This window comes from Pseudorca crassidens, chromosome 20 (genome assembly GCF_039906515.1).
Source record: "Pseudorca crassidens isolate mPseCra1 chromosome 20, mPseCra1.hap1, whole genome shotgun sequence".
In the NCBI taxonomy this organism is placed as follows: domain Eukaryota; kingdom Metazoa; phylum Chordata; class Mammalia; order Artiodactyla; family Delphinidae; genus Pseudorca; species Pseudorca crassidens.
In genome coordinates, this window is record NC_090315.1 from 34,686,954 (window position 1) to 34,713,667 (window position 26,714).

General features: G+C 44.3%; 1 protein-coding gene across 1 annotated transcript in view; it reads left to right on the plus strand.

The window, feature by feature from the left end:
- The first annotated feature begins 4,182 nt into the window (after positions 1–4,182).
- LOC137215124 (liver carboxylesterase-like) overlaps positions 4,183–26,714 on the plus strand; it is a 43,639-nt gene continuing 21,107 nt past the window's right edge. The window contains 7 exon segments of the mRNA XM_067719839.1: positions 4,183–5,332; positions 5,438–5,483; positions 12,020–12,227; positions 15,181–15,332; positions 15,623–15,767; positions 18,197–18,330; positions 20,303–20,456. Of these exon segments, the coding sequence (XP_067575940.1) occupies positions 12,189–12,227; positions 15,181–15,332; positions 15,623–15,767; positions 18,197–18,330; positions 20,303–20,456 (624 nt within the window). The 5' untranslated portion in view covers positions 4,183–5,332; positions 5,438–5,483; positions 12,020–12,188.

Genomic DNA, 26,714 nt, shown 5'->3' on the forward strand with positions numbered 1-26,714 from the left:
GGGCTGAGGTACTTGCTTGGCCAGCTTTGATTGGGGCCAAGGGAGAGTCTCAGATGCCAGACATGCCCCCTGGTGCTAACAGGTCAGAGGGAGAGTGCAAAAAAGGTGTCTGCCAAGCCGATGCTAGCAAGGTAGAAGGAGAAGCAGAAAGGGTGCCCACCAGTGCCGGTGTCCCCAGAGAGTGTCCTAATAGGTTCCCGCCCCTCCAGCAAATGCTTTAGGATTAACAAATAAATCTTCTTCACATATGGTCTAGGCAGTTTTCAAACTGCTGCTTTTGTGCTTGATCCCAGGGCAAATGAGTCTGTGTACAAGCTCTTAAAGAAAGAAATCTCCATTCCCTATAGGCCTGTGGTTCTCCTGAACATAAGCCCTGTTGGTTTTCAAAACCAGGCATCCTGGGAGCTGTCTCTCCAGTGCAGGTCCCAAGAGTTAGCATGCCTGATGTGGGGCACAAACCCCTGACTCCTCAGGGATAAGCAGTACATTTGTGAGATCCCTCCTGCTTGTGGGTCACCATACTGGGGATGGGGTTTGGGGAAGACTGCAACTCTGCCTCTCCTACCCATCTCAATGTGACCCTTTGTTGTGGAGGAGCTGATCTACTACTGTGAGTATATATTTACCTTTAGCAGTGAGATTTTTTCTTTTGTAATTTTCATATCTCTAGCTGTGGTCTTTTCATTTCTTCTTAGAGAAGTCCCTTTAGCATTTATTGTAAAGCCAGTTTTCTGGTGCTGAACTCTTTTAGCTTTTGCTTATCTATAAAACTCTTTGTCTTGCCTTCAAACCTGAATGATAGCCTTGCCAGGTAGAGTATTCTTGACTGTAGGTTCTTCCTTTCATGACGTTAAATATATCATGCCACTCCCTTCTGGCATGCAGAGTTTCTGCTGAAAAGTCAGCTGATAGACTTATGGGAATTTCCTTGTACATAACTAGTTGCTTTATCCTTGGTGCTTTTAATAGTCTCTATCATTAACTTTTGCAATTTTAATTACAGTGTGTCTTGGTGTGGACCACTTTGATTTGATCTTGTTTGGGACACTCTGTACTTCCTAGACCCGGATGTCTGTTTCCTTTCCCGTGTTAGGAAAGTTTTCAGCTATCATTTCTTCAAATAAGTTTTCTGCCCCTTTCTCTCTCTTCTCCTTCTGGGACCCCTGTATTGCAAATGTTAGTATACTTGATGCTGTCCCAGAGGTCTTTTAAACTATTGTAATTTTTTTTAATTCTTTTTTTTCCTGTTGTGCTTCAATGAGCCCCACTGCTCTGTCCTGCGGTTCACTGATTTGTTCCTCTGTATCACCTATTTTACTGCTGATTCCTTCTAGCGTATTTTTAATTTCAGTTATTATATTCTTCAGTTCTACTTTTCTTTATGTTTTCTAACTCTTTGTTATACTTCTCACTGTGTTCATCCATTCCTCTCCTGAGTTTGTTGAGCATCTTTATAGTCATTACCTTGAAGTCTTTATTGAGTAGATTGCTTGTCTCCACTTTGCTTAGTTCTTCCAGGGTTTTATCTTGTTCCTTCATTGTGACATATTTTTCCATTGCCTCATTTTGCCTAACTCAGTTTTTATTTCTGTGTATTGGATAGGTCAGTTACATTTCCCAGTCTTGGAGGAGTGGCCTCATGTAGGGGTTGTCCTATGGGGCCCAGCAGCACACTCCCCTCTGATCACCAAAATTATAGGCTCTAGTGGTGCCACCTGTGGTGGGTGCATGGGTCCTTCTATTTTGGCAGGGCCAACTACTGTGAGTCCACGGGTAGGTGGGGCTGGTCCCAGCCCCGGTGGCTGCCAGTGGGTCCTGGGGGCAGAGCCGTCCCAGGGCTGGTCCCAGCCCATTGGTGGCAGGGCCATGTGCCAGTGTGGCTGGCTGCTGAGGCTGGGTGGTTTCATGGCTGGTGGGTGAGGCTGGGTCCTCGGCCTGCTGATGGTCAGGGCTATGTCCCAGAGTGGCTGGCGGCTCAGCCTAGGGGGTCCTTGGACTCGTGCCAGCTAGCCAGGGGCCAGTTAAGATTCAGTGCTAATAGACTAGAGGAAGTGCTCCGAAACGGCACTTGCCAGCGCCCGGGTCCTTGTGGTAGAACAAGCTCCCGTAAATGGCTTACACTGTCATCTTTTCCTGTAGGGGGAATCCCTGTTGCCTCCTGCCTCTTCAGGAGGCTCTCCAAGATTAGCTAGTGGGTCAGATCCAGGCTCCTTTCGAGTTACTGCCTCTGTGCTGGGTCTAGGAGTATGTGATATTTTATGTGCACCCTTTCCCACAGCCCTCCAGCTCTCCTGTATGCTGGCCTTCAAAGCCAGAGATTCTGGGGGCTGGTCTTCCTCGTGCAGATTCCCCAGGTTGGGGGGCCTGATACGGGGCTCAGACTCCTCACTCCTTGGGGAGAACCTCTTCAACTGTGATTATCCTCCCATTTGTGGGTCACCTACACAGGGGGTGTGGGTCTTCTCTGTCCGTCCTCTCATATTGTGTTTCCTTCTCTGTATCTTAGCTGTGGAAGACCTTTTCTGCTAGTCTGCAGGTCATTCTCATTGATAGTCGCTCTGTTTGGTGTGCCTGTTGGAGGAGGTGAGCTCAGGGTCTTCCTACTCCGCCATCTTGGCCACTCCCTTACAAAATGGTTTTCCTGAAAATAAGTTACTCAGTGGGAAAAGCTGACCACTGATGGTCAGCTAGTAACATAAGGGTGGGACAACCTTGTCCACCGTCATGACCACTAGGTAGGTGACCAGGTGTTGTCTTCATCACTGTTACTACAGCCACTTCCTTGAACTAAAGGAAAATTTTCCTTTTGACACTCAAATCTCTGGACAGAAATCACGTTGTGTTGATGCTGCCACAGGCCTTCTGGTGCTCTGTTGTGATCAGGTGATTGGATTCCCCAGATTCAATCCAATTCTGGGACTAGCAGAAGCAGAGCACATGTGGGGAACTTTAGCCGGGGTGGATCTTGGAGGAGAGAGCTGCACTCTTTTTTTTTTTTTTTTGCGGTACGCAGGCCTCTCACCACTGTGGCCTCTCCCGTTGCGGAGCACAGGCTCCGGACGCGCAGGCTCAGCGGCCATGGCTCACGGGCCCAGCTGCTCCGCGGCATGTGGGATCCTCCCGGACCGGGGCACGAACCCGTGTCCCCTGCATCGGCAGGCAGACTCCCAACCACTGCGCCACCAGGGAAGCCCCTAAACTTTTTAATATTGCATTTATGTTGGTATGTATTATAAGTGTTCCAGAAATTGCATGAAATTCCTAAAATCTGAGACGTCCTAGTATGTTATCACTTGTAATTCCAGTTATTATCTTAAAATGTTGTGTGTGTCACAGAAATAACCAAATTTCCTTATCAATTGCATTGTAATGAACTCTAATCAGATCTTTAACCATGGCTATTTTAAGTCTTTTGTTATTTACATGTAGTTATTGTTTTACTCTGATGCTTTTGCAAAAGCGTTCCTACAAAAGTGTTTCATCTTCAGAGAAATTCATAGAAAGGATTCTGACAGGTACTCTAGAATACAGATTCCTGATAACTTTCAGATCATACCACAAAACTGGGTAAGAATTTTCAGAACTCTAAGGAAAAACTAGATTCATAGAATTGCTAACAAAAGATCGAGATCAACAATAATTAATTACATAGGACTAAATGAACTGATAAAGATCATTATAATTTTTGGTGATGACTTTTTGTTTGAAACGTTGCTGGTTCTCTTATGTTTTGTTTTTCCAGATTTAAGGAAACCTGTTTTCTTTCTCTTGAAGCTATTGACAAGTTAAATCAGTTATACCGTAGTGAACAAAGACGAAACCTTTACTTTTTCTCCCTACCCAATCCCTTCAAATTTCAGAAACTCTTGAGTATTCTTTTCATGCCAATATAGTTTGGTGTTTCAGTAAGTTCAATAAGAGTCTGTTCTCCTTGTAACAGAACACAATAACATTGGATAGATTATCAAAGATTTTTTATTAATTAATTTACTTATTTATTTTGACTGCACCAGGTCTTAGTTGAGGCAGGCAGGCTTCTTATTTGCAGCATGTGGACTCTTAGTTGAGGCATGCGTGCAGGATCTAGTTCCCCAATCAGGAATCGAACCTGGGCCCTCTGCCTTGAGAGCGTGGAGTTTTACCCACTGGACCACCAGGGAAGTCATATATTACCAAAGTTTTGAGTAGAATGTCATATTTAAAAGAGATGTAGGGACTTCCCTGGTGGCACAGTGGTTAAGAATCCACCTTCCAATGCAGGGGACGTGGGTTCGATCCCTGGTCAGGGAACTAGATCCCACGTGCATGCCACAACTAAGAGTTTGCATGCCACACTAAGGAGCCTGCTGGCCACAACTAAGGAGCACACGTGCTGCAACTAAGGAGCCCTCAAGCTGCAACTAAAGAGCACATGTGCTGCAACTGAGCCAGTGAGCTGCAACTAAGGAGCCCGTGGGTTGCAACTAAGGAGTCCACCTGCCACAACTAAGAGCCGGTGCAACAAAAATAAATAATAAAATAAAATAAATAGAAAATTAAAAATAAAAATTCCCAGCTCTGTTTTGAAAAAGAAAGAGAGATGTATAAAGGCTCAAATTGACCAGACAACTTTAAGGAACTGCTTGAAAAAATCAGCCTGGTACCTTGCTTACAGGGTTCCCAGCAACCTTACCAGGTGAGTAAGGCAGGTAACTTCCTGGCAGACCCAGGAACCTCAAGAAGAGAGGAATTTACCCAAACTATAGGTATTGCAAGTAAAAACTGATGGTGAGTTCTTGGCCTTAGAGGCTTTTTAAGAGTTCAGTCTGAGATTCCTTATGAAAAGTGCCAGTGAAGCAGTCTCAAAAAGAACGTATATGGTCAACTATTCTTGCTGCACTTATGTAAATAATCAAGCCAAATTCGATACAAACAAATTAAGTTTTACTGTGATTATCCTTGGAAAATAAGAAATGTGGATGGCTGTAGAGAGAAAAATTATTTTTGCATAATCCTGATAATTGCCTTTGAGGTTTTGCTATATACCTGTTAATTGGACTGGATCTTGAATTCTTCTAGTTTCCTCAAATATCTGGCTACAAATCTCCAAACTAATGTTTCTAATTATCTCCCACCCTTCTGATTTAGAATCACTAAGAACAAAGACTGCCCTTGGATCTCCTTGGAAGGATCCAGGTCTTCCTCCTACTACCCAGACGACAGCCAAACTTCAGGAACTTGAACCTTAGATATATAACTCACAGCTGAAAAAGGCTCCACCTGTCATCTGGTCCTGTACAAATGCTGGAGGCCACCACATCAAATTGACTGGAGAGAAGCAGCTGACATCAAGGTAGACTTCTTCCACCAAAGATGTCGGATCGGGACTTCATACTTTAACTAAATATGAAACCTTTTTTTTCTTCTCTTTCTTTCCTTTACTCTGGCATTGGCCTAGTAAGATGATGCCATTATCCATATCTCCAAGACCATTGCTAAAGGGGGTAAGTTTTCAGACTGCTGGATTTGTCGTTTAAAAAACTCTTATCTGTCCATGATGCCAGGGTCACCCTGGTCCATTTCCTTATCTCTGGTTAACAGCCCCAAACTTGGGAAACCTTGTGTCCAGGCTCTATGCAAAGAAAAGTACATGAGGAAAGGGTAACCAGAATAAAACTGCCTGTGTGGTCTACAGACCCTTTTACTGGCCTCCATGGCTGTCACCTTTCCAATCCTGAGCCAAAAACTTAAATGGGAATTACCAGGAGGCATTCAATTTTCAAGATTCGCTTCCTTTGAAGGAAGGCCCTACTTCCCTGGTTAGGAGTAAATGTAAATGAGGCTGTGATCAGGAACCTCTTCTTAACTCTTGAAAGTATTATGGAATCTGCCACTAAAGCAATAGCTCAGAAAAATTCTGAGACTCTGGCCAAAGTTGTTTTTGATAATAGGATAGCCCTTGATTATCTTTTAGCTGAGCAAGGAGGTAACTGTGCTTTGGCCAACACCACTTGCTGCACTTGGATTAATATTTCTGGGGAAGTAACTTAGTTACATAAGAACAGTTATATAAGATCACTGAGCAAGCCACTTGGCTTAAAAAAGTGACTTCTTCAATAAGTCTTTCTTGGACTTATTTGATTTTGATTGGTTTGGGTCTTAGGGACCATGGCTCTAGAGTGCACTCCAAACATTGAGAATTATCTTGCTAATTACAATCATAATCATTTCTGTGGTGCATTGTATTCTCCCAAAGGTTTTAAATACGCGTTCATACGCATTCCCAGCTGCTAACGACCACGCAAATGATCTCACTAAGATAAAGACACAGACCTACTAGAGAATGGACTTGAGGGTATGGGGAGGGGGAAGGGTAAACTGTGACAAAGTGAGAGAGTGGCATGGACATATATACACTACCAAACGTAAAATAGATAGCTAGTGGGAGGCAGCCGCATAGCACAGGGAGATCAGCTCAGTGGTTTGTGACCACCTAGAGGGGTGGGATAGGGAGGGTGGGAGGGAGGGAGACGCAAGAGGGAAGAGATATGGGAACATATGTATATGTATAACTGATTCACTTCGTTATAAAGCAGAAACTACCACACCATTGTAAAGCAATTATACTCCAATAAAGATGTTAAAAAAAAGAAAAGAAGGAAAGAGAATAACCACTTAAGTATTATGAACCTGAAGCCATGACCTGTGACCGTCACGGGGATTAGACAAAAACATGATGAGCTATGGACACCACACAAAGGATCCACAAAAGTGACCGGTAGCTGAGAGTGGTGCTGATGCCTTAGATTTTGATCGCATCTCTCAGTTAAGCCAAGAATTTGATCAAAAGAGGGGAAATGTTAAAAAAAAGAAAAGAAACAACAGACCCCAAATGCAGTCACTTGTGCTAAGCCCTCGTCACCAAATGAAGATTTAGTACCTAACTTAATTGTAGTTTCAACCTTCCCCAGGAATGTAATCTTAACCAGTCAGTCTGGAATTTCCTGGTCAGCACCAGTGAGGTAGTATGCCTAATAGACCCTCTTATCCCCTCAAAGAAGGTAACCCTGCCTGAAATCATCATTTTTGTTTGTTTATGACTTCCTTGTCCTACTTCTTCTCTGCCTTTAAAACCTTTTCTTTTCTGCTTGCTAGATGGGATGCCGCTTGGTTCGTGAATCATTTGAAAAGCCAATTAGATCTTCAAATTTACGAAGTAGAACTTTGTTTTTTAACATGGGATATTATACATGATGGGATTTTTAAAATATTTATTTTTTTGAAATACAATACACATACCATAACATTCACCTTTTTAAAGTGTACAGTTTAGTGATATTAGTATATTCACAAAGTTGTTTAACCATCACCAGTATCCAATCTCAGAAAATTTTCATCACACGTAAAAGAAACCTTATACCCATTAGGAGTCATTCCTTATTCCCCTCGTCCCCAGCCCATAGAAACCTCTAATCTACGTTCTGTCTCTATGGATTTGCTTATTGTGAACATCTCATAAATAGAATCATACAATATCTGGCCTTTTGTGTCTGGCTTTTTCCATTAGCATACTGTTTTTAAGGTTCCTCCACATTGTAGCAAGTATCCGTACTTCATTTCTTTTTATGTCTGAATAATATTCCATTGTGTGGTTAGATCATATCTCTTTGTCCATTCATCAGTTGATGGACATTTTGGTTGTTTCCACTTTCGACTTTTTTGAAGAATGCTGCTATTTGAGTACAAGTTTTTGTGTGGACATATTTTCAGTTAGCTTGGGTATATACCTAGGAGTGAAATTGCTATGAAATACGGTAATTCTAAGTTTAATTTTTTAATTTTTTCTGAGTTTAATTTTTGACGAACTGCCGAACTGTGTCCCGAAGCAGCCATAACTATTTTATAACCTGTTTTATTTTCCTTCACAATGGATCATGACTGTATTCCCTTGTCCGTATGTAGAGGTATGCATCTCTAGTTTGAGTGAATGTGTAGTATTGTCTTAGCCAGCTAAGGATCAATATCACAGTGTATTTGGAGAATTCTCTTTTGGACACTTAATGATTCAATGAAACAGGCTTTAAGCATCCTCCTTGCATCCCCATCAGGTAAATGACACTCTTCCAGGTATACCCAGAGCACTTTGTATCCCTTTATTTTGGTGCTTTCACATTGCATAGCAAGCCACCCCTTCCCCCATCTATCTTATCTATTACATGGTGAGCTCCTCTGGGCACTAGAACATGTCTTAAATTTATCTTTGTATCCATACTACCTAGCACAGAGGCAGGCATTTGATAAATGTTTGAAGAATGAATAAATAAAGGGAATAATGAATAAATGGAAGGATGGATGGTTAGAGCGAGGGATTATGAAGAGATGGAGTTCCTTTACTATAAGAACATTCTGTCCAAAGATCCCTGCGTGGAGAGGTAATGAGTTCCCTGACCCTGGAGGTGTGCAACAGGAGGCTGAGTTAATTGGCAGGAATATTGAAAAGTTAATCCAGGCATCAAAAGGGAAATGGGATGAAATTTAAGATGCTTCCAAAGTGGAAAGCATGGAACTCTATGAAATAGAAGCTCAGGGAAGCTAAGAGATTTGCCCTAAGTTCTCCAGCTGGGCAGCTGTGGAGCTAGGAGTTGCTCTGAAAGTTTTCAAGTTGTTCTGAGGACCCCAGGCCAAAGCCTCCCCTTGTCTAAAGGCCTCTGTCTGCTTGTGTCTGCCTTGGGTAGCCCACAGCACACTAAGGTTAGAGTCCAGGAAGGGAAAAACACTTATGAAACAAGTTGTTGAATGAGTAGGTGGCTATCTGTAATCAGAGAGTTTAATCCAGACTCTTTTGATAAAAGAAGGTAAACTCTGGGAGGGCGGGGCTTGGAGGCACCAACAGCCGCCCATTGCATCTTTGGGAAGGGGAAGAGCTTTTCTGTTGTCTCTTCATCAGGCTATTGGGTGGCGGGGGCAGAGCTGGGGGTGGGAGCTGGAGGGGGGTGGGAACTGGGGGGTAGACTCCTAAGGCCCTCTATGGGCACAGAGACCTGCAGGCCCAGAAGTTGCTGTCCTTCCACGATGTGGCTTCTTCTTCTGGTCCTGACTTCCCTCGCCACTTCCACGGCTTGGGGTGAGTCCTTCTGAAATGCAAATAGCGGGGGCATCTTTGGAAATCTTCCTGGGGGACAAGGTAGAGGAGATGCGTACAGGGCAAAGGAGTGACAGGCCGGGTTCTGCAGTAGCACGCGCTGTCAGGACTCTGAGTCTCTGCCCAGCCAGCCCCAGTGACAGGAGACAGAGAGGAAGGTAACCGGACTATGCCACGTGCAGGAGCGCAGCCAGCTAACCTCACCCCTGGCAGTTGAGGACTTTGGCAAGCCCCGTGTATCAAGGCAACCCCTTGATTATTAGTCCAGATATTGCCAAAAGTCGGTTAGCAGAATACTGATATCCACTCTGGAGTCAGAGTGTGTGGGTTCGCATCCAGCTCAGCACTTAGTACTGTGTGTTCTTCGGCGAGGGATGTCCCTTTTCTGTGCCTCAGTTTTGCATTTCTAAAATGGGGGTGACAACTGTATCTACCTCACTGGGCTGTTGTAAGGTTGAAATGGGTTGTTGTTTCTAAAGAGTGCCTGGAATGGAGAAAGAAAAATAAAGTAATTCATAAATAAAGGGGTTGTTTTAAGATATAGTGTATTAATAGACAGTCTGAGGTGTGGTAAGGCCACGGATCAGGAGTCAACTGCCACTGAAAAGATAGTTTGTTACTCACAGCTCCCCAGAGGAGGGGGCGTGACACCACCATGGTGGGCCACAGCTGAGGCACCGGGTGCATCAGGAGGCAGAGGAAGGAACGAGGAATTGGGCGCAAGAACCTTTATCTTGGTTGCTGGGGGCAAGGTCGAGGTGAAGCAGAATAAGCAGGTTTGGGATTGGCAAACTAGCCAATTGCAATGGGCTCTGGGGCTTAGGGAGTTCCCACAGTTGTCAGGTACTTGGCCTGGAGTGATTAGGGCAGGATGATAGTGGCCAGATGTGGAGGGCCGGATAGAGAAGGTAGTTGGGGTACAGGCTCTGGCACGCTTGAAGGGGAAGTTCATTCCTATCATTAGGGATTGGCGAACTCTGGGAGGGGCAGTCCCTCCAGAATCAGCAAGGCCCCAGATGTCAAGGCATCAGAATACAGAACATAAAAGACCTGGTTAATACAACGGTGCAGCAAGGGACCTCAGAATGCATCTGTGCCATTTTATAGGTGGGGAAACTGAGACTCAGAGAGGGAAATGTACATGCCCAAGGTCAACCGGAAAATCATGCTCTGAATTCTATCTCTAACTCCTTAGTCCAGAGCCAGTGCTCTGGCTGTCAGTGCACTGACAGCCCAGGCTCCACTGGGTTTTCTCTTCTTCCTGGGCCTATGACACTGTGAGAGGCCTGGAACTGAGGGTAAGAGAAGAGTAAGAACCAAATTAGGGGCAGATTATTCCCTTACTGCTGTTTACCCCCTGGCAGGGCCATGCCAGTTCTACCTTTAGAAAGTCCATACTGGCTGCCTCCATTTCCTCAGTTACCTCATCTGTAAAATGGACATATTAATGTCTACCTAGCAAGGCTTTTGTGAAGATTAGTTTAAAGGAACTGGAATGCCCATGTAGCACATAGTAAGTGCTCAGTATACAAACATTACATATAACACAAGTGGTAACTGCTGCTGTTACCAGTATTGCCTGTACCTCTCAGCCAATCGCCCACTTTTTCACCCTTGCCATTTGGACATCTGTCCACTTCATCTCTCTTGAACGTTATCATCGGATTTGTCCGTAAGACCAAATCTGGGTTATTCTTTTCTATTCTGGCCACATACTTTGAGAGAGAGGTTGACCTTGTGTCTATATATAAAGGGGAACAATTGGGAGGATGAGAGGCTGGAAATCGTTTCCTGTTAGGATGCTTAAACAAACTGAAGCTGTTGAGGACGGACAAGAGAAGACTTGAGGGATGGGTATGAACATGGGTCACTAAGGCTGCCTGTCACATGAAGGTGCAGGATGTCCCAGAGCAGGTAGGACCAGGACTGATGTGGCAGCTTCAGGGAGACGCATTTCAGCTCAGTGAGAAAGAACTGTCTGCTCCACGAGAAGGGGACAGATGGAATCTGGGCCCATCTCGCTCCCTCTGGATGACTGTGCTCAGAGCCAGCAGAAGGGGCCTCTTCAAGCTGATTGTGTCACTCTCTTTTACTCCAGTATGGTTCACTGCTGCTCATTTACCCACTAAATAAAGGCCGAATCACTGGCCTGGCGTTTGAGACCCTCCCAGACATGAACCTGTCTCATCCAGGGTTATGTTCCTCCCCCATTACTCTTCCTGACCCAAATGGGCCAATCGCTCTTCCTCAAGCAGGTCTTGCACTTTGCTGTCGCAGAGCCTCACCTCTGCACAATCTCATCTCTGTTTATACCTTTAAGCACCCTCTTCCACCTCCCCTTGTCACTCCTTCCACTACTGCAAGTCCCAGCTCCAAGGTCACTGCCTCCATGAAGCCACCAGTCAGAAGGCCTCGCTCCCTCTTCTGTCTCCTATGGCACCTTACTTGGTACGTCTCTCAGGACACGGACCACTTTCTTCCCAGCAGTAGGGTCAGGTATGTATGTAGCTCATCCTCCACATAAGGCCAGATTTCTGAGAAGAGCAACCTGCTCTTGTTCATCCTCTCATCCAGCGTGCAGCTCGGCACGAGTGTCCAGTGATTGTTTCTAGATGCTCCTAAGTGTGGAAACTGAATGCCCTCTTCATTCCCAGTGGCTCTTCTTTTTGCATTTATGTCTTATTTGATGCTGTTATACCTCCAATTCCAATTCGCTCCTTCAGATAGCACTGTGAGTTAGGAAGGACAGTTAGCTTCACTCTCTCTTACATAAGAAGAAACTGAGGCTTAGGGAGTTGAGGGGACATTCAAGATCACGTGGCAAAAGTAACAAAATTCACCCAGAATCCAGTTCACACCTTCACCACTGACATGTTCTCATTTCCTCTCAATGTCCAGCAGGGCAACCACCCTCACTGCCTGCTGTGGACACCGCGCAGAGCAGAGTCCTGGGGAAATATGTCAGCTTAGAAGGTTTTGCACAGCCTGTGGCTGTTTTCCTGGGAGTCCCTTTTGCCAGGCCCCCTCGTGGATCCTTGAGGTTTGCTCCGCCGCAGCCTGCAGAACCATGGATCTTCGTGAAGAATACCACCTCTTACCCTCCCATGTAATCAAGGTGTGACTCTGGCATCTTCCAGTGGGGATGTTAGCCTCAAAAGGACACAGGAAGGAGCCAAGGCGATCCTCTGAGTGGCTCATACTTTGTTCTGGAATCCTAAGATATTGTAGATCCTTACAAACATTTCAGAACTCTCACAGCATTCTAGAGCCCTTTATTCAACAAATATTTATTGAGCAACTTTGCCAGGCATTTTCTAGTTTCCTGGGATCCATTAGTGAACAGAACAAAGATCCCACCCTCATGCAGCTTGCATTCTAGCAGGGAGAGACACACTGAACAATATGCAAAGCAATAGGTTATGTAATATGTTAGAGTAGGATAAGTGCTTTGGAATAAAATAAAGAGTTGAGCAGGTGAGGGGGATCAGAAGTAATTATTCTATTTATTCTCCTGTCTTGAACTTTGTTGTAGTTGGGGAGTGAGGTGGGCCAGATGTGTAGGTGGGGAGTCTTTGGGGTGTTGACCAGTCAAGTTCCCAACTCCCAGGTGTGACTCTTACCTAGTAAGGAGCAGAGCACTGGTTGGTGTATCCTGGTCACTCTGGCCATGCTGGGCAAAGATGTTGAAGTCATCCCCCAGGACACCTGGGATATCTACATGCATGGATTCAGACCTTTTTCATCTCAGCAAGGCATTTCTGGGAATTTCCAGGGGCCCGTCTCTTCCTGCTTTTTGCTTTTCTTTTCTTTTCTTGTCCTTTCCTTTCCTCTTCTCTCCTCTCCTCTCCTCTCCTTTTCTTTCTTTTCTCTCCTCTACTCTTGCCATCCTCCCTTCCTCCCTCCAACTCTCCCTTCTTTCTTTTCTTTATAATATTCACTGTTTTTAGTTCCTGATTGCAAGTGTAATACATACTTATTACAGAAAAGTGAGGAAGTAAAGGTAAGAAAATGAAAATTATATATACTTCTACCACCTAGAGAGAACTGCCATTCATATTTTAGATTCTGTTTTTGTAGTCTCTTACCTATTGCATATTTTATCCCTTAAAATGTAACCACATAAGATTCTGCACACAATTCCAATGTTTATTTTCTTTTTTCCACACCAACACGCAATTCTCTGACACCAGCTGGGTGTCCTACAATTCAACTCAATTCTGACACTAACCACCTGGAGACAGCATCATATTATATGGGTTAAAGGCTCAGTCCCACAATACTGCCCTCCGTTTCAGATGATATCTCAAGTCCAAGTTGTTACCTCTGCTTCTGATCAAATGGCTGTAAGTCACAGGTTCCCATGACCCCCTCCTTGGGTTCCATTAATTTGCTAAAGCAACTCATAAAACTCAGGATGCTAGTTTACTCACTAGATTACTGGTTTATTATGAAGAATATTAAAGGATATGAATCACCAGCCAGATGAAGAGATACATAACATGAGGCACAAAGGAGCTCCTGTCCTGTGGAGTTTTGGTCCCAGCACGTTGGCACTTGGAAGAGTTCTGGTTCACCAACCTGGAGGCTCTCTTAACTCTAGCCTTTTGGGCTTCGGTCCATGGGCAGGATTGATGAAATCATTGACCGCTGGTGATTGATTCAACCTCCAGCCCCTTTCCCTTCCCCAGAGGTCAGGGGGGTGGATCTGAACGTTCCAAACCTGGAATCACATGTGGCTCTCTTGATAATCAGCTCCCATCCTTAGGTAAGGTCCAGAATCACCTCATTAACACAACAAAAGACATATTTATCACTCTCATCACTTAGGAAATTCCAAGGGTTTTCAGAGCTCTTTGCCAGAAATGGGAAGAAGACCAAAAATATATTTCTTATTATATCACAGGATACAGATACTTTGAATGCCTGCTTTGCTCATTTATAAATGTATCATGAACATCGTTATATGTCATTAAATATCACAGCCTGACATTATATTACACTGGGTACTGAATAATAATTTATTTACCCAATCTCTTATTTGGGATCGTTAAGTTGTTCTTGATGTTTCTGATAATATAATTAGCACCGTGATGAACATCATGTAGGCAAACCTTTATGCACATTCACAGTATTTTGGGATAAGTTCCAAGAAATGACATTTCTGAGGAAAAGAGTATAACCTTTTGTTAAATTTCCTTCCAGAAATGTTCTAACTACACTCCTTCCATTAATATATGAGAACTTTCATTCACCAGACCCTTGCCAATGCTTGGGATTATTAAAAAATTGTTTTGACTATTGGATAGGCAAAATAATAATAATTATCATCATAATTATATAATTTTAAAATTTATTCTGCAATTATCTGAATACTAGGGATGTTGAACTCTCTTTCCCTTTTTTAATTTTTGAATTTCTTCTTTTATGAATAATATGCCCTTTGCCTTGGTGATCTGGGGAAAGTTCCCCCACGATGGAAATCAAGAGGCTGTCTTTGCAGCTCTGACTCTGCCACTTGACAGCTGTTTCATCCAAACACCTCAGTGCCCCAGTTACCTCATTGACATACTGGGAGCAGTCATGCCTGCTTTCTGGAAATCTGCAAATGTTGCTTATAATGTCCTCAGAAACATAAACACTACGTAGTATGGCTCTTCCTGGCTGTGTGACCTTGGGCAGGTTCTGTAACCTCTCTGTGGCTCAGTTTTCTCAAATGTAAAATGGGGATAATAGTAGAACCTATATCATGGAGCTGATCTGAAGATTAAATATTACCAATTATCTCTGTTGGATCTTTAAGATCCATTATTTGGGCAACAAATAGCACTTGACCAGATGGGTTGATGATAGAATCTTAGCATGTCAGTGCTGCAAGACCCTTACAGAAATCACTCCCCTCACTTAGACATGGCAGACTGGGGCCCAGAGCCGAGAAGGAATTCACCCAAGGTCACCCAGCACATAAGTGGCTGAGGCACGACTAGAATAAAATTCTCCTAATGTTGCACCACAAATATTTTGTCCTTGACCTGTTGCATGCCTTAAATGTCTACCAATAGAGTGACTTCTCATGGTTTTTGGAAGTATCCCATGGACTGGAACACCTGGTTTACCTGGTAGAGGAACGTGGTCACCCCACACTCACTATGCAGAGCCCAGCAGAGAGTCAGCCGCGACCAGGACATGCAGAAAATGATCCTTTCCCAGGCATGTAAGCAGCATCCTCTTCTTGACACAAGGCATCCTGAAGGCTCCTGGAAGGGGACGGTGCCAGGGCTTCTCACTATTCACTCTCCCGGGAGACCTTGGTGAGCCCCAGGTCCCTCCATCGTGATCCCCCAGGTAGCCTCCTACGCATTCCAGTGTCTGGAATCTGGTAAGAACAACTCTATTTACAGGCTTAATTCTCCCAGTCCAAGACCTGGCCTGACCACAGGAGACATCTCCTTGGTCAGCTCTGATTGAACTTCAAGAAATCATTTCTCTCCTTGCCTCTCCCAGGTGCTCCCAAGACCCAGTGGCGGGGCAAGTGATCTCAGAGCTCTTTACCAACAGAAAGGAGAACATTAATCTCAGGTTTTCCGAAGACTGTCTTTACCTAAATATTTACACTCCTGCTGACTTGAGGAAGAGAAGCAGGCTGCCGGTAAGCAGTGGGAACACATGGTCAAGGCTGGTGTAGACTGGAGGGGGATGAAGGCAGTGTTGGGTTGGGGCGTCTTGGACCAAGGCTGTTCCAGGGGCCCCAGGCTGTTCCCCAGGGGCCCCAGGGCTTTCTTTACCACCACAGCCAAACCTGACATCAGGAAACACAGGTTTTCCACACCTCAGTTTCCCATAGTGACAGACATAGGGCCTCTGGGGGAGTTTGCTATACATCTGTAATGAACATTTTAATTTTTCTAAGGTCTCTCATGCTAATAGATGGACAAGAAGGATTACTCTTAATTGTTAGATTAGGAATCTGATACCCAGGGTGGCTAAGACATAATTTCCAATAAAGTCAGAGCTGGAAGGAATCTTGGAGATAAGCCAACAACCCAACCGTTCCGTTACAGATAGAGAAACTGAAGCCCAGTGAGGAGAAGGCGAGGTCGCAGAGTAGGGTTGCAGGACTAGAGCACGGGTCTCCTGATCTCAAGTCACGCTCTTTGACACACACACACACACTAGCAAGTGGAGCCTGTGTGTGGCCTTTCCTCAGCACACAGAGACCTTCTCTGACAAACTTTCAGTGTCTCAGTGTCACAGGTGGAGGATGCAGAGCCTGGAGCAACAGAGAAGTCCTTTCCTTTGCCTTTGCCAACTATCAAGATTTTACTGTAGATAATTTCACTTCCTAATTTACTTTGACACAAGCTGATGACCCAGTGAGTCAGCATTTGCAGAATAAATGGAAGCCCAGAGATGGGGCAGCCTTCCAGACTCAGGCTGGAGGGTGGGGCTGGTCTGCTGGGAAAGGAGGGGTCAGTGGGGTAGAGACAGGAAGGGTGTGAGCACCCAGCCATCTCCCAGGAACACCCCTGGCATGGTGCCCAGATGTGGAGGAGGGCATCTGTGAACTTGTGACTAGAAGGTGGCCCTGCATATGCTGGGCTCAAAGAGGTGGGGACAATTGTTAATTCATTCATTCATGCATTCATTCATTCTCCTAGTACATACTCAGCGCCCCCATATGCATAGCTAGAATTGGGGGTTAAGAGAAAGGAGGAACATAAAACCATGACCACACAGCCCCTGCCTTCGAGGATCTTAGCATCTGGGTTGCACAGAGCTGGACTAGCTTCTTCAGCAAATCACTGCTGGCCAGCCCTTGGCTCAGCCTGGACTCAGAGGTGACTGCACACTCAGTCCCTCTGCCCGGAGGTAGGCAGGGATCAGAGATGTAGGAGGAGTAGGGGCTCCAGGAACCTGAAGCTGGAGAACCTCTACTATGGACACAGGCTCTGGAACTGCAGGATCTGGGTGTAAATCCTGGTTCTGCCTTTTACTAGCTGAGAGACCTGGCTCTGTTTCCTCAAATCAGGGATAATCACACACAAGTGTTCAATGATGAATATCAAGATTTATGTCAGTGTCTGACACAGCACACGAGGCAAGTCTTGCTGATGCATTAGTTAGAGTTGAAGGGAAGAAATTACTCCTGCCCCAACAGCCGGCCTACTGCACCGTGGCCATTGGCTGCCGTGTGCTGGGCAGCTCGACGTGTGGAGTCTGGAGCCAGACTGCCTGGGTTCAAGTCCTGCCTCCACCACCTATTAGCTGCATGACCTCAGGGTGGTTAAGTGCCTCGGTTTTCCTGTCTGTGAAATGGGACAATAGTAGTCCCTATCTTGTGGATGGTTTATTTTTAAATGCTTAGAGCAGTACTTGACACATAGTTCATGTATGAGTTCTTTGATTTTTTTATTAACAGAATCATTATACTATTATTTTAGCCATTCTCACTTTCTTGCTATGTGAACTCTTTAAATTCAGGGCCATGCATTATGAATTGTCATGTCCACTCTCATCCTTAATCCTTACCACAGTCCCTGGCACCTAGTAGGTTTTCAAATCATATTCATCAGATGATTGAAGACTTCTTAGAGGAGGTGGCTTTTAGGCTGGGCTTTGGAGGATGGGTGAGATTTGGGGAGCAGAGGAGGCAGTGGAAAGGCCTATTAAGAAGAGGTACCACCCAGGGCATGTGCTTCTTGACATGGTCATCATTCACGTGAGAAGTTTATTTCACCACACAAAAGGTAACTAAGGTGAAGCTGAAATAAGCTTCTAACCAAGGGCTGTTGCATGCGGAGTGTGCTGAGCTGCGTGAGGGGTCCGGGAGTGAGGACTGTGGGAGTGTTGGGGAGAAGATGACGCTCTTAGCCTTGGCTGTTCCCATGATGATGTTCTCAGCATGAAGAGCACTGGCAGGAGGTGGCACTGAGGCAGGGGAGACAGGCAGGGGCAGCCAGGGTGCCCTGAGTTGGGCCACAGCTGGGAGGACGGGTAGATGACCAAACCAGACAGCCTCTTGAGGTCTTTCCCAGCTCTGCTTCCTGTGCCCTGTATGGTTGCTTCCTCCCCATCCAGGTGATGGTGTGGATCCACGGAGGAGGTGTGATGTTGGGCGGGGCATCAACCTATGATGGGCTGGCCCTCTCTGCCCATGAAAACGTGGTGGTGGTGACCGTTCAGTACCGCCTGGGCATCTGGGGATTCTTCAGGTAAGACACTGGACTCTCCTCACGGCACATTGACCCTCAGTGTGGGAGTGCTAGGACCCCACTCTGGTCATGCAAGCCCTCAAAGGGATCTTTGCTAGGTTCCCTACTAAGACATGCAAGTCCCCTCATAATTGGGCTCTACCTACCTTCTCCTTCCCCAGCCACCCTGGTCCACTTACTTGCATGTAAAATGCCTAATCTGCCTGACAAACTCCTATTATTCCTGCAAAACCCAACCCAAATGTTACCTCGTCTGAAATGCTCATCTGTTTTTTACCTGTGCTGCCCAGCATGTTGCATACCTGTAAGGTGACAGTTAACATGCAGCGCAGCAGTTAGAGGCTTATACATCTTACCTCATGGGGAAGGAAAGAAGGAGCAGACTCACGTGGGAGCTCCGTAAAGTCTTGTAGGTGGAGGAACGGGTGGCTGGAACTTGGAGGCTGTAACGAGCACCTGACTCCAGTGGACACGTCTACTGAGAGGAGTGTAGGGCCCACTCACCCCATTTCCTTCATGGAGTTTGGCACATGCGTGAACGAAGGCTCGAGTCTCCTCCATGGAGTGTCCGTGGGGACAGGAACCGGACTTGCTGCAGGCACAGTTACTGAGCCTTTTCTGAATGCACCAGCCCCAGGACCTCTTACCCTCAGATGGCTGGTGGGTGGGCTGAGGGGGGGGGTGTTGGTCATCTCACTGGAAAGACCTATGGGCTGGAGGAAGGCTGTCCCAGGTGAGTCATGTCCCGGGATGTGTCACCTTCACTGAGACTCCTCATGTCCTTCCCCCGCGGCCCACGGCTGCTCCCAGTTACAGTATAACTGCGTACACTCCCCCCTCCCTCTCCCCCAGGCTCTCCTCTACCACGTCAGTCAGGGTTTCACCCCGACCAGACACCACACTGCTCTGGTCCAGGTCACCAGTGGCCCAGCCTTGGCAGCAACCGCACGTCACCCCTCAAACCTTTTTGAAAAATTTCCTTCTCTTGGCTCCTGGCCACCTCCTCCCTCATGGCAGCTCCTTCTCGGCCCCTCCCGGACCCTCCCCTCCCCGTCTCAGCCTCTGTGTGCATCTTCTTCTCTGTCCCACTGGTTTCCTGAGTGACCTCAGGGGGCACTTCCAGGCTCCCTATTTTTAGCCCATTTCTCCTTTGAAACCAGCAGGTACATCATTAACTACCTCCTGCCATCCCCACAGGACACCTGAGGGCACCTCTCCCTTCCTCGGACAAACTTAACCCTTGACTCCCCATGCCCCTGCCCCAAACCCTCCTCCTTTCTCCACAGGGCCTCCGGCTCAGCTGCAGGCAGCTCCACCCTTCCAGTTACTCAGGATAAAAGCCTGGGGGCACTTGGATTCTTTTCTTTTTCTCACACCCCACATCCAGTCACCAGCAAATCCTCTTGGCTCCACTTTTACAATATGTTCAGAATCCAGCCACTTCTCACCTCCTCCCTTGTAGTCACCCTGTTCAAAGCACTCTGTGTCTCTCCCCTGGATTGTTGTAATAACACCTACTTTTATAACCCTGCTATTTTACACCGTGTCTGATCCACACAGTAGCCAAAGTGATCATTTAAGACATAAATGGAATCATGTCATCCCTGCAGTGGCTTCCTAACTTACTCAAGATGACATTGACATCCTTACTGAGGCCCTCAGTGCCCTCTGTAGCTGTAGGTCCTAGACTCACACTTTTTTTCACGGGACGCTGGGGCCTTTGCATGTGCTATTTCTTCTGCCTGGAATTCCCTTTGGAACTGTAGAATAGTAGATGCTCAATAAATAGATGTGGGATGGATGTATAGAGTGCTACAATGCTGCAGGATGGGAGGCAGCTAAAGACCCCAGTGTCAGGGCTCTGGAAGCCCAGTCTCTTGCAGAAGGCTCACCCAGACCCCCAGCCCCATCTGTGGTCCTGAGAGCCCTGCTGTGACGTGTCTGCTCTCAACCCCACCCTGTTCTCTTACAGCACAGGGGATGAACACAGCCGGGGGAACTGGGGTCACTTGGACCAGTTGGCCGCACTGCACTGGGTCCAGGAGAACATTGCCGACTTTGGAGGGTATCCAGGCTCTGTGACCATCTGTGGAGGGTCAGCAGGAGGGGAAAGTGTCTCTATTCTTGTAAGTGTTCCTGGCCCTGATGTGGCTACCGATGGGACCCCTTGCAGACCAGCCAGTCTAGTCATGGGACCTGGTTCAAGGCTGACCCTACTCTGGGCAGCATCAGATGGTGGAAAGTTATGGCCAAACTCTCCTTGGACCGCAGGAAGCTCAGAGCTCAGCTTAGCATCCTGGGGCCATATCTCCAGCCACGGCTGCAACAGAGACATTCCTCCTGTCCTGTGTTGGTTGAGCTCTTACTCTCCTTCCTAATCATTTTACTATTAGTACTCACCTCACTCCTCTTGGGAAGTAGGGGTGGGTGTAAATTCTGGACAAGAGGAGGCAACCATGAAGTTGGGTGCAATGTCATTACTTGGCTTGAAGCCAGATCTACAATTCAAGGGGACACGAACACTAAGAACAGGTAGAGGCCTCCTCTGGGGAGGTCTGATGGCTTGTTCATCTCACGAAGGAGAGCAGCAGCGTCTGGGGCTGAGGATGGAGCTGGGCTGGGGGAGGAGAGGTAGAGAGAGGAAGGAGGATGGAAGGGGGGATGGGACCCGGGAAATGGAACACAGACACGACCTGGGAGCCTGATGTGGGAATGGCAGTTGGGAGACACCGAGGGAAGCAAAGGTGGAAAACCAGATTAGAAGGCGCTGGGAGCTGTTAGAAACCCTCCAGCTGCCTCACAGTTGAGCAGAGGGTCAGTGCTATTACTGCATTTTAAAAGCATATCTTGGTTTCATAGTGGAACACTCAGAGGAAAATGATTTTATATTTTGTAAAGTGGAGAAAAGGAAAAGTACAGATAATCTCAAAGAAGCAAAAAGTCTTTCACAGTCCCATTATCCTTGGATACTCACCATGAACATTTTTTTTTTTTTTTTCCCGGTACGTGGGCCTCTCACGGTTGTGGCCTCTCCTGTTGCGGAGCACAGGCTCCAGACGCATAGGCTCAGCAGCCATAGCTCACGGGCTTAGCCGCTCTGCGGCATGTGGGATCTTCCTGGACTGGGGCACGAACCCACGTCCCCTGCATCAGCAGGCGGACTCTCAACCATTGCGCCACCAGGGAAGCCCATGAACACTTTTTTTAATGTTTATTTTTTAATTATTTTTTTTCTTATTAGTTATCCATTTTATACACATCAGTGTATACATGTCAGTCCCAATCGCCCAATTCATCACACACACACCCCACCCCCCACCACTTCCCCCCTTGGTGTCCATACGTTTGTTCTCTACTTCGGTGTCTCAATTTCTGCTCTGCAAACTGGTTCATCTGTACCATTTTTCTAGGTTCCACATACATGCGTTAATATACGATATTTGTTTTTCTCTTTCTGACTTACTTCACTCTGTATGACAGTCTCTACAGGCATCCACGTCTCAACAAATGACCCACATCTCTACAAATGACCCAAGTTCATTCCTTTTTATGGCTGAGTAATATTCCATTGTATATATGTACCACATCTTCTTTATCCATTCATCTGTCAATGGGCATTTAGGTTGCTTCCATGACCTGGCTATTGTAAATAGTGCTGCAATGAACATTGGGGTGCATGTGTCTATTTGAATTACGGTTTTCTGTGAGTATATGCCCAGTAGTGGGATTGCTGGGTCATATGGTAATTCTATTTTTAGTTCTTTAAGGAACCTCCATACTGTTCTCCATGGTGGCTATATCAATTTACATTTCCACCAACAGTGCAAGAGGGTTCCCTTTTCTCCACACCCTCTCCAGCATTTGCTGTTTGTAGATTTTCTGATGATGCGCATTCTAACTGGTGTGAGATGATACCTCATTGTAGTTTTGATTTGCATGTCTCTAATAATTAGTGATGTTGAGCAGCTTTTCATGTGCTTGTTGGCCATCTGTATGTCTTCTTTGGAGAAATGTCTGTTTAGGTCTTCTGCCCATTTTTGGAATGGGTCTTTTTTTTTTTAATATTGAGCTACCTGAGCTGTTTATATATTTTGGAGATTAATCCTTTGTCCGATGATTCATTTGCAAATATTTTCTCCCATTCTGAGAGTTGTCTTTTCATCTTGTTTATGGTTTCCTTTGCTGTGCAAAAGCTTTGAAGTTTCATTAGGTCCCGTTTGTTTATTTTTGTTTTTATTTCCATTACTCTAGGAGGTGGATCAAAAAAAATCTTGCTGCAATTTATGTCAAAGAGTGTTCTTCCTCTGTTTTCCTCTAAGAGTTTTATAGTGTCCGGTCTTACATTTAGGTCTCTAATCCATTTTGAGTTTATTTTTGTGTATGGTGTTAGGGAGTGTTCTAATTTCATTCTTTTACATGTAGCTGTCCAGTTTTCCCAGCACCACTTATTGAAGAGACTGTCTTTTCTCCATTCTATATCCTTGCCTCCTTTGTCATAGATTAGTTGACCATAAGTGTGTGGGTTTATCTCTGGGCTTTCTATCCTGTTCCATTGATCTATATTTCTGTTTTTGTGCCAGTACCATATTGTCTTGATTACTGTAGCTTTGTAGTATAGTCTGAATTTAGGGAGTCTGATTTGTCCAGCTCTGTTTTTTTCCTCAAGACTGCTTTGGCTGTTTGGGGTCTTTTGTGTCTCCATACAAATTTTAAGAGTTTTTGTTCTAGTTCTGTAAAACATGCCATTGGTAATTTGATAGGGATTGCATTGAATCTGTAGATTGCTTTGGGTAGGATAGTCATTTTCACAATATTGATTCTTCCAATCCAAGAACATGGTATATCTCTCCATCTGTTGGTATCATCTTTAATTTCTTTCATCAGTGTCTTAAGTTTTCTGCATACAGGTCTTTTGTCTCCCTAGGTAGTTTTATTCCTAGGTATTTTATTCCTTTTGCTGCAATGGTAAATGGGAGTGTTTCCTTAATTTTTCTTTCAGATTTTTCATCATTAGTGTATAGGAATGCAAGAGATTTCTGTGCATTAATTTTGTATCCTGCAAGTTTACCAAATTCATTGATTAGCTCTAGTAGTTTTCTGGTGGCATTTTTAGGATTCTCTATGTATATAGTATCATGTCATCTGCAAACAGTAGCAGTTTTACTTCTTCTTTTCCAATTTGTATTCCTTTTATTTCTTTACTTCTCTGATTGCCATGGCTAGGACTTCCAAAGCTATGTTGAATAATAGTGGTGAGAGTGGACATCCTTGTCTTGTTCCTGATCTTGGAGGAAATGCTTTCAGTTTTTCACCATAGAGAATGATGTTTGCTGTGGGTTTCTCATATATGACCTTTATTATGTTGAAGTAGGTTCCCTCTATGCCCACTTTCTGGAGAGTTTTTATCATAAATGGTGTTGAATTTTGTCAAAAGCTTTTTCTGCATCTATTGAAATTATCGTATGGTTTTTATTCTTCAGTTTGTTAATATGGTGTATCACATTGATTGATTTGCGTATATTGAAGAACCCTTGCATCTCTGGGATAAATCCCACTTGATCATGGTGTATGATCCTTTTAATGTGTTGTTGGATTCTGTTTGCTAGTATTTTGTTGAGGATTTTTACATCTATATTCATCTGTGATATTGGTCTGTAATTTTCTTTTTTTGTAGTATTATCTTTGTCTGGTTTTGATATCAGGGTGATGGTGGCCTCATAGAATGAGTTTGGGAGTTTTCCTTCCTCTACAATTTTTTGGAAGAGTTTGAGAAAGATGGGTGTTAGCTCTTCTCTAAATGTTTGATAGAATTCACCTGTGAAGCCATCTGGTCCTGGACTTCTGTTTGTTGGAAGATTTTTAGTCACAGTTTCAATTTCATGACTTGTGATTGGTCTGTTCATATCTTCTATTTCTTCCTGGTTCAGTCTTGGAAGGTTATACCTTTCTAAGAATTTGCCCATTTCTTCCAGGTTGTCCATTTTATTGGCATAGAGTTGCTTGTAGTAGTCTCTTAGGTTGCTTTGTATTTCTGCGTTGTCTGTTGTAGCTTCTCCTTTTTCATTTCTAATTTTATTGATTTGAGTCCTCTCCCTCTTTTTCTTGATGAGTCTGGCTAATGGTTTATCAATTTTGTTTATCTTCTCAAAGAACCAGCTTTTAGTTTTATTGATCTTTGCTATTGTTTTCTTTGTTTCTATTTCATTTATTTCTGCTCTGATCTTTATGATTTCTTTCCTTCTGCTAACTTTGGGTTTTGTTTGTTTTTCTTTCTCTAGTTCGTTTAGGGGTAACGTTAGATTGTTTATTTGAGATTTTTCTTGTTTCTTGAGGTAGGCCTGTATAGCTATAAACTTCCCTCTTAGAACTGCTTTTGCTGCATCCCATAGGTTTTGGATCGTTATGTTTTCATTGTCATTTGTCTCTAGGTATTTTTTTATTTCCTCTTTGATTTCTTCAGTGATCTCTTGGTTACACAGTAACGTATTGTTTAGCTTCCATGTGTTTGTGCTTTTTACGTTTTTTTCCCTGTAATTGTTTTCTAATCTCATAGTATTGTGGTCAGAAAAGATGGTTGATATGATTTCAATTTTCTTAAACTTACTTAGCCTTCATTTGTGACCCAAGATGTGATCTATCCTGGAGAATGTTCCGTGAGCACTTGAGAAGAAAGTGTATCTGTTTTTGGATGGAATGTCTTATAAATATCAATTAAATCTATCTGGTCTATTGTGTCATTTAAAGCTTGTGTTTCCTTATTAATTTTCTGTTTGGATGATCTGTTCATTGGTGTAAGTGAGGTGTTAAAGTCCCCACTATTATTGTGTTACTATCAATTTCCTCTTTTAGAACTATTAGCAGTTGCCTTTTATATTGAGGTGCTCCTGTGTTGGGTGCATATATATTTATAATTGTTATATCTTCTTCTTGGATTGATCCCTTGATCATTATGTAGTGTCCTTCCTTGTCTCTTGTAACATTCTTTATTTAAAAGTCTATTTTATCTGATATGAGTATTGCTACTCCAGCTTTCTTTTGATTTCCATTTGCATGGAATATCTTTTTCCATCCCCTCACTTTCAGTCTGTATGTGTCCCTAGGTCTGAAGTGGGTCTCTTGTAGACAGCATATATATGGGTCTTCTTTTTGTATCCATTCAGCAAGCCTGTGTCTTTTGCTTGGAGCATTTAATCCATTCACGCTTAAGGTAATTATCAATATGTATGTTCCTATTACCATTTTCTTAATTGTTTTGGGGTTTTTGTTGTAGGTCCTTTTCTTCTCTTGTGTTTCCCACTTAGAGAAGTTCCTTTAGCATTTGTTGTAGAGCTGGTTTGGTGGTGCTGAATTCTCTTAGCTTTTGCTTGTCTCTAAAGCTTTTGATTTCTCCATCGAATCTGAATGAGATCCTTGCTGGGTAGAGTAATCTTGGTTGTAGTTTTTTCCCTTTCATCACTTTAAGTATATCATGCCACTCCCTCTGGCTTGTAGAGTTTCTGCTGAGAAATCAGCTGTTAACCTTATGGGAGTTCCCTTGTATGTTATTTTTCATTTTTCCCTTGCTGCTTTCAATAATTTTTCTTTGTCTTTAATTTTTGCCAGTTTGATTACTATGTGTCTCAGCATCTTTCTCCTTGGGTTTATCCTGTATGGGACTCTCTGCGCTTCCTGGACTTGGGTGGCTATTTCCTTTCCCATGTTATGGAAGTTTTTGACTATAATCTCTTCAAATATCTTCTCGGGTCCTTTCTCTCTCTCTTCTTCTTCTGGGACCCCTATAATGCGAATGTTGTTGCATTTAATGTTGTCCCAGAGGTCTCTTAGGCTGTCTTCATTTCTTTTCATTCTTTTTTCTTTATTCTGTTCCACAGCAGTGAATTCCACCATTCTGTCTTCCAGGTCACTTATCCGTTCTTCTACCTCAGTTATTCTGCTACTGATTCCTTCTAGTGTATTTTTCATTTCAGTTATTGTATTGTTCATCTCTGTTTGTTTGTTCTTTAATTCTTCTATATCTTTGTTAAACATTTCTTGCATCTTCTCGATCTTTGCCTCCATTCTCTTTCTGTGGTCCTGGATCATCTTCACTATCATTATTCTGAATTCTTTTTCTGGAAGATTGCCTATCTCCATTTCATTTAGCTGTTTTTCTGGTGTTTTATCTTGTTCCTTCATCTGGTACATAGCCCTCTGCCTTTTCATCTTGTCTATCTTTCTGTGAATGTGGTTTTTGTTCCATAGGCTGCAGGATTGAAGTTCTTCTTGCTTCTGCTCTCACCATGAACATTTTGATCTGTATTTTTCTAGTGTTTTTTTCCATGACCCACCCTATCTATCTGTGTATCTATCCATCTATCTACGTATTTATCAATCTAGCTAGAATT